Source organism: Malania oleifera, chromosome 5 (assembly GCF_029873635.1).
Source record: "Malania oleifera isolate guangnan ecotype guangnan chromosome 5, ASM2987363v1, whole genome shotgun sequence".
In the NCBI taxonomy this organism is placed as follows: Eukaryota; Viridiplantae; Streptophyta; class Magnoliopsida; order Santalales; family Ximeniaceae; genus Malania; species Malania oleifera.
Window position 1 is genome coordinate 2,174,034 of NC_080421.1, and position 12,542 is coordinate 2,186,575.

The following is a 12,542-nucleotide window of genomic DNA, read 5'->3' on the forward strand; positions in this document are numbered from 1 at the left end:
ATGTCGTCACCATCATCTAGTTGAAACAGGCCTTAAACTTCTTCATGATGCAAATCTTGATTTCTCGTATTGGCCCTATGCTTTTCAAACAGCATTTTACCTCATAAACAGACAACCAACATCTCTTCTCCAAGGAAAGTCACCTTTTGAAGCTCTCTTTGGTCAAATACCAAATTATTTGAAATTCAAAAAATTTGGGTGTATTTGCTACCCTCTCACACGACCCTATAACTCCAATAAAATGCAGCCCAAATCCAAAGCATGCATTTTTCTTGGCTATTCCCCAACCCAAAATGCATACAGTGTTTTGAACCTCAAACCAAAAAATTCTTTATTTCACAACACGTGTTGTTTGATGAAAATCAACACCACTTCAGCTTGTCCAAACCCGTGCCTTTCGTGACAAACCATAAAACTCAAGACAATCACAAATATCTTCCTCTCTTCTTCGATGCTCAGCTGCCTGCAGTGCCACCACCAATGTTGTCTGGCGCGCTGTAAAGAAACAGATGCTGCCGTAGTTTCAATGAATAATTTTCCACACATTTCATTGATAACAATTCTATCTCATATACACAATAGTTGAAGAGCTAATTTAGGAATTATACATACGCTGAAGCTAAATCTATGCTACTGTTACAATTTACAGCTATAGAATTCAAACTTAGAATCAGTTACAAATATAGAATTAATGACAGAATATGTGACATGATTTTAGGCTAGACATGCTCTGTTTTGGTTTGATTATGATCCACGCATTCTTCCCTTATACGCTCCCGCAAGATTGAGCTTCCATCGGCAAGACCAATCTTGTTGCGGAGTATTTCCGTGCGCTGTTTTGACAAGGGCTTCATTAACAGATCAGCTAGTTGATCTTGAGTATGTACATGTTGACTTGGAGGCTTCGGTTTTGCACTAAGTCACACACAAAATGAATATCGATTTGAATGTGCTTTATGTGCGAATGATTGACTGGGTTATAACTGAGATGTGTAGCTCCGAGATTATCACATAACAGCTGAGGGGAATCTTTGACTGGAAATGCTAGTTCTTTATAAAGACTGGACAGCCACATTGTCTCGGAAGCCGCATTTGTTAGTGCCCGGTATTCAGCCTCTGTTGTGGATCGTGCAACTGCTCTTTGTTTCTTTGAGCTCCAAGAAATGGGATTAGATCCTAAAAAGCTGATATATGCAGAGGTTGACATGCGGTCATCAATATTTCCAGCCCAATCAGCGTCAGAGTATGTCCTTAATAATTACGGGAAATAATTCAAACTTTGTGGCCTCTGTTATTAAGCAGCTGGGTGACATGTTTTCTCTCAAAAATATGGGTTCCCTTCATTTTTTCTTAAGGATTGAAGTGATCCCTACCCGGGCAGGATTATTCCTATCACAACATAAATATGTTTGTGAACTTTTGGCCAACACAAGTATGAGTGGTGCAAAAGATGTCTCAACACCTCTCTCTACAACTCAATCTCTTCAATTAGTTGATGGCACTGCTGCTGTGGACAGCTCAGAATTCCGTAGAATCATTGGTAGCCTTCAATACCTTTCCCTGATGCGTCCAGATGTCTCATTTGCAGTCAACAAACTCTCTCAATTCATGCACAAACCGACTAGAAATCACTGGACAGCAACCAAGAGGCTCCTCCGCTATTTAAAACAAACCATTTTTCATGGTATTCAGATCACCAAAGCTGGAACTCCAGTATTAAGGACATACTCCGATGCTGATTGGGCTGGAAATATTGATGACCACATGTCAACCTATATATCAGCTTTTTAGGATCTAATCCCATTTCTTGGAGCTCAAAGAAACAAAGAGCAGTTGCACGATCCACAACAGAGGCTGAATACCGGGCACTAGCAAATGCGGCTTCCGAGACAATGTGGCTGTCCACTCTTTTCAAAGAACTAGCATTTACAGTCAAAGACTCCCCTCAGCTGTTATGTGATAATCTTGGAGCCACACATCACAGTTATAACCCAGTCAATCATTCCCACATAAAACACATTCAAATCGATATTCATTTTGTGCGTGACTTAGTGCAAAACCAAAGCCTCCAAGTCAGACATGTACATGCTCAAGATCAACTAGCTGATCTGTTAACGAAGCCCTTGTCAAAACAGCACACGGAAATACTCTGCAACAAGATTGGTCTTGCCAATGGAAGCTCAATCTTGCGGGGGCGTATAAGGGAAGAATGCGTGGATCATAATCAAACCAAAACAGAGCATGTCTAGCCTAAAATCATGTCTTATATTCTGTCATTAATTCTATATTTGTAACAGATTCTAAGTATGAATTTATAGCTGTAAGCATAGATTTAGCTTCAATGTTTGTATAATTCCTAAATTAGCTCCTCAACTATTGTGTATATAAGATAGAATTGTTATCAATGAAATGTGTGGAAAATTATTCATTGAAACTACGGAAGCATCTGTTTCTTTACAAGGATCCCAAGTCAAAAACGGAAAAAAAAAAGGACTTGCCAAAGAATTCCCTAGAAGAATCTAAGCTCCAAACCCTTCTATTGCTCCCCAAATTTACATGAAAGAGTACAGCAAATTCGTCAAGAGTGCCAACTTGTTAATCTCTATCATTGAGGTTTCTCCAAAAATAGAAATCCCAAGAATGCTCATCCTCTTGCAAAAAGAGAAAAAAAGAAAAAAAAGAAATAGGGGATTCATGAAGATATAACAGAAAAAAGATGAGGATACACAAAGGCTAAAGGCACCTTCCCCACCCAATGATCCTTCCAAAAATGAATTCTCACTCCATTACCAACTTTGTACGTGGACACTAGGAAAAAAATGAATGATAAATCAGGGACACAGTTCAAGGACTCCAATAAGTGATATTCACTCCCACTTTAGCATCCCACCCAATTTGATGATAAATCAGGGACACAGTTCAAGGACTCCAATGAGTGATGTTAACTCCCACTTCAGCATTCCACCCAATTTGTAGAAGATCAAATTTCAATGTCTGTTTAAAATGTTTTGAAAATGATAACATTGTTGAGGAGACTACATCATACTGGGTTAAAGGTGTGCTGGAAGGATGAAAGAACTAAACTAACTGTAGCTAGGTAGAGCAAAAAGACATGATGGCCTTGATTTAACGGATAATAAGACCCAGGTTTAATAAAATGGAAAAACATTGTTAGTTCTGCAAGCCTCATACTTTATTTTGTCAAATGGAATATCCAAAAGCTACTACTGAAATCAGATAGAAATGGTTCTGCCATTGAACAAATTTATGTGCATGCATGATCAAAAATTTTAAAAATGCATTCAAGTCATTAAAATTAATATGGCTACAATTCAAGCAGTCCTCATAACACACAGGCCTAAACCTATTGGAATGTCTGCAGGCTGAAGATGTATAATATGGGTTGGAAAATGTTGAACTTCCCCTGAACTTAAAATATTTGGAATGTGGCTCCCACTCTTATTGGACAACAGTGGGTTACCGCTAGATCTGTTGGAGGGAAGCTCTAGGCTAGGAGAGGGATTCAAGCAACAGAAGAAAAGAGAAGGCTTTGTCTTTCATTCCCTTTGCAATTTACTGATGCATTTGGAAAGAAAGGAATAGAAGAGTTTTCAAAAATTGAATCTCAACGCTTCAGTTCAGCAAAGAGCAGTGGTTTACTGCTGTCACTTGTCAGCATAGTGGCCCATGGCAAATGACTTTAATGTGATTTTCAATTTTTTGACACCCTTCCAGGTGATTGATTTCCTATGCTTCGGGTTGGCATCCCCTGGATGCCCTTTAATATATACTGTCTTTTAGAAAAAAGGCACATAAGCATCATAGTAGAATAACTATGATGTGAATAATAACTTTGGGGAGGGGAGAAAGGGTGTAGAGTTGGCAGTGACTAATCAATGAAGAAATAGATTATTACCTATTCGTATGGAGGAGGTTAGTGCACAGGGTGTTGGTATGAAAAAGATTCTAGATGTGTGGGATTGTGGATGGTTGATCCTGGAGGGAATGAAGTTTGATTGGATGGGGTTAAAAGAAAAGCAACTGAAAGTCAGCAAGAACCAGTAAGATTACTGAGCTCTATCAATTATGAAGCAAAGGCCTTGAAGAGGGGTTGTCTTAATTCGGGTTTGTTTAGTTTTTTATTTCCTTTTTTGGTGTTCTTCTCATTTTATTTTGTTTTTTCTGCTATGAGAATCTTTTGTCCTCTCCAAGGTTGTAATTCTCTCCTTACGATTGAAAAAAGATAGCAATAAGAACAATAATTTTTATGTGAATAATAGTGAAAAACTTTTGGAAAGTGAAAATATTGTTGAGGCACAGGAATAGAAAACTAAACTTATAGTCTTATAGTGATGAAAACATTGATTGAGCACCTGAATGGATGAAGCTTTATGTCTGTTAAGGCTTGATAGCATTATTGGCCACAACCTATCAGCTTGACAGCTTAAGCTTGTTGCCCACATTTGTCGTAAGCTTGTTAAAAAACTATCATATTCCCAACATGGGTGTTAATCATTGTTTATCTCCCCACATGGAATTGGGCTGCATGTGCTGAGGAGTGTTAAGGCTAGATTTACATTGTTGCCCTACAACCAACAGCTTAAGCTTTTAGGTAATGTGGTAATCTACAATATTGATCTTCTGCAATTAATATGTCTGAAACTCCCCTTTCTTAGCCATACAGTATAACTCATTATTAACTCATGCAGACATGCCACTTAAAAAGTTAAAGAACAACATTCTAGCTATTGATGATAGCTGTCTCTGAAAGAGAAACAAGGATACAGTGAAATACAAAAAAACAAAGAATCACTACGCTCAAGTATTAGTTCATGCATAATTTGAATAGATAGAAACTTCCATAATTCCAAAAATAATTTGCATGAAATTTCAATCTCGAGATTAATTACCCATGATCAATTAAAATGTTCATACATACTCCATGGTTGAAAGCTCCCATGCCCATCTAATTGCTTCTTTCTTGAAATAATCTCCAAAGCTAAAGTTTCCAAGCATCTCGAAAAATGTATGATGTCGAGCTGTTTGACCTACATTCTCCACATCATTTGTACGTATGCACCTTTGGGCAGTTGTGGCACAAGGTACTTGTCTAGGTACCTGAAGGGGATGTGCCAATAATGTCAAATAGGTTCAAAACTCTACAAAAGTGAATGGATGGTACCAACTCCAAATTTCCATGATTGATGGTAGATAGTTCTTGGCAGCAGTATGAGCCAATGCAAAATAAAAAGGAGCAATTAAAAATTTGTGTATGGGTGGGTGTGTGGGCTCTCTCCCTCACACGTCAATCCATAAATATGCATGGTTAATTAGTTGTGTCCAGGCCACAAAAACTATGCTTGAGCTGGAACACAATACAGGAAACCTTCCAATTCAGATAATCGCAATCATTTAATTGATCTATGGCCAGGGATACCAATTCTTGCACGGTTCAAGCTCCTAAGATAACTTTCACCTAATGCCAACAGGCTAGTTGGCTTCTTATGGTTTAGATACCAATCCATGGCATACACCAGTCATGCAGTCTAGATTTATTATCAGAGAGAATGCCTATTGTCACAGTCCCACATCAAATGTGTACTAGGGAAATCTTGTGCTTATAAGGATGGTTTGGGCTCCAACTACACGAGGCACCTGTTATAGGACAAAACTGCGAGGCCAGTGGACCAAAGCGGATAATACCTCACTGGAGTTAGGCCTAAGACTGACACCTAACCACTAGCCAACCAGAGCACAGGGTTGAGGGCACCCATCAAAGCCTGAGGAGTCCAATCATAGTAACATAGCATTTTGTGACTGGATTTTATGGCTTTCTTAGAGTATGTCTTTTGTATGATTAAAGTTAACATTGCTTAAACATTCTAAGTTCTCTCATCATCTGTGTTTGAGTTGAAACTACTTTAGCTCACCTTATCTTCAAGTAGCTTTTTAATTTCTATATGAATGAAGACTGCTAAAATGTACCTTTCCGAGGAAAATAGGCTTGAATTGAAGCATTCCCGCAATTGTCAATAGAACTGTGGGATCATCTGGCACAAGTGAAGCACTGGGAAGTACCTTGTGGCCCCGAGAAGCATAAAATTCAAGAAATCTTCGGCGTATGGAATCCCCACTCACAGTAAGATTCTTTGGTTTATCCTCCACCAATTCCTCAGTTGCAGGCTGTGTTGATGCTGAAATGTGACATAGTAAGGCTCTGTTTGCAACTTGAAAAATATGAATGAATGAAAGGAAAACATAAGCGAATCCATTTTTTCTAGTTTGGCTATAAAGGAAAATGAAGAATAAAATAAAATAAGAAGTAAGCCAATAGACAAGTTTTTCATTTTACATCCCATTAACCTTTAATTTTCAATCATAATTGAATAAGTCTTAATTCTAAATAGTATTTCAGACAGAGAGAATGCAATAGAAAATTAATTTCATTCTTCTTTTCTGTCCTTTTTCATTTCTCTCAAAAAATCCTTCATCCAATAAAAGAAAAGGAGGAATGAACCTACTTTTTCTTGTTTGGTAATTAAAGAAAATGGAATATATATATATATATATATACAGAACAGTGTAGTTATTTTGCATGCCATTAACCTTCAATTTTTCCTAATTTTCAATCACATCAGACTAAGTTTTCGAATTTCATTCTTCAGCATATTTGAGAAAGGCAAAAAAATACAACGGAAATTTGATTTCTATCTTATTTTCTTTCCATTCCTTTTCTCTCACAAAATTCTCAATCCAAACAAAGCTTAAAAAAAAATTAAAAAAAAATTTTAAAAAAATTAAAAAAAAATTAAAAAAAAAATACAAAAACAAAATGAAGGTGATAAACAGTCGACGCGCTCTTGGAACAAATATGCAAAATTAATATAACAAACCTGACGAGCTTCTTGTGGTAAACCCCACTTCCCTTGCCCCCTTTGAGTTTGAAACCACACCAGGCAAATTGCAACTAGAGATTATACCTAGGGTTCTTATTAGAGAACCTGCACCATTCATGCTTAAACTCAATACACATAATAAAATTGAGCAGGAAAACTCTCCTACGCAAAACTAAGAAAGTTTGCAGAATTACCGGCGGAAAGGGAAAGTTTGCATCTGGGTCGGTTTCTGGGAACAAAACTTGAAGTGGGAATTGGAGTAAGAGTTCTTCCGCCATAGCTAGCGTGCAGAGAGCATGGCAGCTTCAAACCTTCCATGGCCCTCCAAAAACAAGAGACCCCTTATCACATTCTTATCTATATTTTTTCAAATTGGCTTTATAAATGTTGGCGTTAGAAAAACAGGGTAAGAGAGAAAATTAAGAAGAAATGAAGATGTCCACATGTTTGTGCTAGGGTAATAACAGAGGGCTGAGTGACTGTCATTAGAATGCAAAAGTATGACCGTATGAAAGAAGGGATTAGAGGATTTGTTTACAGTTTGGTCTTGTCAGGTCGAGAAGTGGAGAAAAAAATAAAATAAAATAACAAGAAGAAACCTTAAGCCCTCGTAGAATGGATAGGTTACATGAATTCTTTTACGCTTATTTACTTTAATGAGAACATTTCCTCTATTGGATTAAGAATTATTAAAACTTTTTTACTATTTTATTTCAAGTTATTTTATGTTTATTTTTACATCTTTTCATGCCATAAAACTAACTCACTTCCCCTAATCACACTCCAAATGGTCAAACAATTTAAAGTGCTTCTCCCTTATCAATAATATTTTTGTTTTTATTTTTTTGACGCTCTTTTCTATTTTATACCTTATTTAAACTAATTTTCTTTCATTCTGAATTCTCACAAGATTTTTCCAAATTTAAGTATTTTTTATATGTGAATTTCATATAATATAACCTTTTTAAAATCGTAATTTTTAGAAATTTATTTTGATGTATTTTAAGTATTAAATCTAATAAAACCGAGAATGGTTTGATGGGCATTCTAAATAAGTGAGAATTATAAAGAATAGGAATACAAAAAAAAAAAAATAGAAAAAAATTACTCGAAAAGAATAAGATATCCGTGAGCACTTTAAAAAGTGGTAAAATTAAGTATATATTTGTAAATAAAAGTTTTTTTTTTTTCTTCACTAACTGGATTTCTTAAAACTTGTACTGTATTTGGAACATAAAGTCTAAATTTTGTTTTAAAGTTGTGCAAATTTGGATAAAATGTAGTTGAAAATTATGTTACTTTTCTTTCACTCTCTCACTCTCATATTTATGAACAAATTGCATTAGTGCAGGGAAGGTTCTGTCTGCTTGTTCCTTCAATAATGTGCACTGGATCCTGTGTTCACACACACAAGCAAAGCTGGTGGCCAAGGTGATTGGACCCATATGTCATTAAACCCAATGGCACAAATTTTGGTCATGCTTCAACTTCACAGTTCACTGCTGACCAAAAGAAGTCCAGGAGGTCCAATTTGTCCAGCCACCACATGGTTTTGCGTCCATGATGAATTGAATCCATGTGCTTTCTGAAACAACTTGCTTCAATTATGTATTATTGAAGTAGGTGAGAACTTCACATATTTTCATCATCTTCCTCTGTGAGCTAATACCAGCGAACCGTACTCACATTGTCAATATCATTACGGCAAACATCTAACGATAGAGAAGGCATATGCACGACTCCTGAAATATTTTCACATGTGTCTATCAACAACTCAACTTAACCAAAAGGATAACATAACACTCTTTGCCCCCCTATCGATGTGTAATTGTTCAAAACTACTAAACATTCTCAGCTTGGAGGTCATTTTGTTATTTACATTACAAATAGGATTCGCTTTGTGATTCCCTTAGCTTACCTCAATAATATCGTCTTCCAGGAACTACTTAGAATGTCTGAGGAGGAGTTTGGATTGCCGAGTAATGGACACATTACATTGCCATTTGGTGCAGCACTTACGGAGTACATAGTGTCCCTCATTAAACAAGGCATAACCAAAGAATTAGAGAAAGCATTGCTTATTTCGGTTGATGCAAGTCACTGCTCATTATCTTCTTTCCATCAAGGACAACGATTACTAGTATGTGGCTAGCTACCAAGCAAATAAACGTTGGATTTTGTAAATGATCCACACTATTATAGTGTAATACATTCTTGGATTTTTTTTTGCTTTCTTGTTTGAAGCTTTGCCCTTAGAAAGTCTAAATTATCTTCTGTTTAGGAAGGAAAATTTTCATTACAATTTTGTTTTCCTTAGAAACATATATGGTGAAACATAGCTGCAACACTAGCTGTTGTGGCTGTTGTCGTTGCATCATCCTTGTTTCCATTTTAGACAAACCAATCAATTTTCATGATGCCAAGGCAAACAAGCCCTTCTAATACTGCATTTGAGAATTTGTCCCAAACCTACTTTGAAAATTGGCATTTCTTAAGATAGATGTGCCACGTATTCATCATTTTGATGGCAAGCAAACACTTAGAACAGAAATTAGAATAGAAAAAATTTAGAATGAATATACAAAGGAATGATAACCAATCATCAATGACTTACAACCTGCATAAGGTAGTGTTTGGGAGCATGCCTTTTGAGCCTTGAATTTGGATTTGTGTGGATTGGGAGGAAACTCAATATAATTTTGTACTGTGCACGTTTTGTCTGAATCCACATGAATCCAAATCCAAGGCCTGAGATCCAAACTCTCAAACTTAGTGTAAGCATAAAACATAACTGATAGAAATCAAAACCCTATCTATTATAGTTTTAACACATACATTTCTAACTTGTTTTATAGGCATTTGGGTTCAACAAGTTTCATCACACCACATACAGTTGTATGATCAAAGATGCCTAATTGTGCATATTTTTTCCCACCAAGTTGCCGAACACGCCTTCATCGATGTACGTAAAACAGCAATATCCGTAACACTGGATTCAGATTCATGTGATCCAGCTTATCTTTGTTTTGTGGTCTGCAAATTTGTGGGGCTACAGACCACATGCTTTGGACCCGCCATGTTGTTAAACCAAAAAAGACATAAATGAAGAGACCAAAAAAAGACCAATTTCTCTTCTAACAAACACATGGCTCTGCCTCGCCATTGAATCCTTTACCCTGCATTACACAACAACATTTATTGCATTGTTCCTAGCTTTGTGACTATATAACCCACTTTCCTTGCCTTGCATTCATCAACACAATACCATTTCAGCATTCTAGTATCCCGGTTCCTCCGAACTTTTCTTCATCAAAATCTTCCCAGTACTAGAAAACACCATGATAAGTTCTAAGAAACTTATCAAAATGGTAAGGAAGTGGCAGAAGCTAACTATCACCAGACGAAGAAGACTCCTGTTGCCAAGAATAATCATGGGTGTGGAAGTAGATGCCTTCAACACATCAATGGCTTATCAGGGTCACTTTACTGTGTACACTGTTGATCAGAAACGCTTCGTGATTCCCTTGCCATATCTTAACAATGACATCTTCAGAGAGCTTTTTAATATGGCAGAAGAGGAGTTTGGACTGCCCACTGATGGGCCTATAACACTGCCATGTGATGCGTGGTTCATAGAGTATGCAGTTGCTTTGATCCAAATGCATGCAGCTAAAGATCTCGAAGCATTACTTCTGTCGATACTGACAACGAACCGCTGCTTATCATCTTCTTCATACAGTCAACAAGAACAAACAAATCAACAAGCACTAATATGTACTTTCTAAAGAAAACCGTGTTTTGATCTTGTATATTCTTAAACACAATTCTAGCTTATTCACCCAATGAAAAGCTTCCAGAATTTCTTGCACCTTTGATTGTTCTTTTCTAATAGAAAAGTAGTACTTATGAGCTCATTCTGAAGTCTTACTTCTTTGGAAAACAAGATGTTTGTTTCATTGAGGATCAATTTCTCATTTTTGTTTGAAAAATGAAGAACCGACCAATCTATTCAATTGGGCTAGTTTGAGTCACACCTTGTATATTTCCTGCTTGTAATCTTCTCACACAGGACCACCCTACATGACCTCTCAGACACATGCCCAACTCTGTTGGGTTTCCCTCCTTGTGGGGCTCAATGCCTTGAAAAGTCTTTCTTTTATTTTATTGGTTGGCTTCTCAAGATCAATATGTCTGCGCATGCCCAGTTTTTTTCAAGTTAGCTTCTCCAGTCGGTGCATTGGGCAGCCCACAGCAGCACAGTCCCTTTCACTTTAACTTTTTTCGCTTTTAGCAGCAAGCAGCCGGCCTCCCCTTTTTTTTCTCTTTATTCGGATTTTTCCCACATAGCAAGTTCACCACCTGCAGTAAATCCACACAGAAGCAAGCTGAACTCCAGAGTCTTTCCTCCATTCTGATCTTCCAGACAACACCTCATCGTGCCGGTCATCTTCTACAGCAACCTTTTGCCGCTCTTTCTCTTCGTGCGACTCCGGTGTACTTTATTATCATCATTTTTGGGAGCTTCTGGTTGTGATCTTTGATAGGTTATTTTTGGAAACTTTGTCCACAACATTGGTGAGATCTTTTCATCTTGCTTCATTTGTTATATACTTTTATATATTTGTAAGGCTTATGCTTTTGTATTCATTTTGTATAAATTTGGTTATAGTGGATTTGGATCACGTGTCCCATGGACGTAAGTCAACACTTGAGGGAATTAAATTTCTTGTGTTTCATTTTATTTATTATCATTTTATTTGTTATTTGTATTACCCCATTGATTTACTTGTAAAATTGTTCGTATATAATTTTTTTTACCAACAAACTCCCCAGAACCAGTTGGCAGAGGATCTGTACGCTTCACATATATAAATATGTCCAACTAGCACATGCTTTGCACCCATTAATCTTGTCAAAGAAAGGTGCATTCAAGAACTAGAGAAAGCCTTGAATGTTTTTCATACTAGAAAAATTTGAGGTGTATGTCCTTAAAAAATGTCTGAACTATCTTCGGTTTAGGAAGGAAAAGTTTAGGTAAACATTCTGCTTTCCTGTATAAGCATAACCAGTAGCAGCAATGCTAGCTGCTGTGACTCTTGTCACTGGCTCACTGCATCGTCCTTGGTCCCATTAAAGATAAACCAATTAATTGCCAAGGTGCCAAGGTGCCAATGCTAACAAACCCTCTTAAACTGAATTCGCAAATTTGTTTCCAAACCCACTTTGAAAATTGGCATTTCTTAAGATAGGCAAAGTAATTATTTATTGTGCTGGCAGAACATATAGAAATTCAAGAAACTTAAGGAGCGGAAAAATATTAGATTATAAGAAAATATAATCAATCAAGTTCTGACACGTAAATATTATGAAAGGAATGACAACCAGCCATCGCTGACCTCTGTTAAGAACCTGTGAGTATCCAAATCAAAGTGACATCAAAGATTTAACGTGATTCGGTCAATATCGACCTACGTCCACGGAGTACACATCAAATATTCACTATCGTCAGAAAAATTACAATTCTCTCTCTCTCTCTCTCTCTCTCTCTCTCTCTCTCTCTCTCTTCTTCCTCTTTGCTCTCTCTGAGCTTCTCACTCTATTTGCACATACAATTACAACTTCCACAGCCCTCTATTTATAGGGCTT

At 36.9% G+C, this 12,542-nt stretch overlaps 2 protein-coding genes across 5 annotated transcripts in view; one reads left to right on the forward strand and one right to left on the reverse strand.

The window, feature by feature from the left end:
- The window catches only part of LOC131156582 (alanine--tRNA ligase, chloroplastic/mitochondrial), a 30,628-nt gene extending 23,143 nt beyond the window's left edge, over positions 1-7,485 (reverse strand). Inside the window, exons 1-4 of one of the 4 annotated variants that reach the window (XM_058110389.1) lie at positions 7,091-7,485; positions 6,894-7,001; positions 5,986-6,194; positions 4,940-5,118 (exon numbers count right to left, since the gene is read on the reverse strand). In XM_058110389.1, the coding sequence (XP_057966372.1) occupies positions 4,940-5,118; positions 5,986-6,194; positions 6,894-7,001; positions 7,091-7,214 (620 nt within the window). In that variant the 5' untranslated portion in view covers positions 7,215-7,485. Of the gene's footprint in view, positions 1-4,910; positions 5,119-5,985; positions 6,195-6,893; positions 7,002-7,090 lie in introns of those variants that run through there. The other 3 variants (XM_058110391.1, XM_058110392.1, XM_058110393.1) reach the window with 3 other exon arrangements.
- A 2,683-nt stretch (positions 7,486-10,168) lies between these two features.
- Positions 10,169-10,810, forward strand: LOC131156583 (auxin-responsive protein SAUR64-like). The gene has a single exon (XM_058110394.1). It carries the CDS (start codon positions 10,235-10,237, stop codon positions 10,679-10,681), a length of 447 nt encoding a protein of 148 aa, XP_057966377.1. The 5' UTR covers positions 10,169-10,234; the 3' UTR covers positions 10,682-10,810.
- The last annotated feature ends 1,732 nt before the right edge of the window (positions 10,811-12,542 follow it).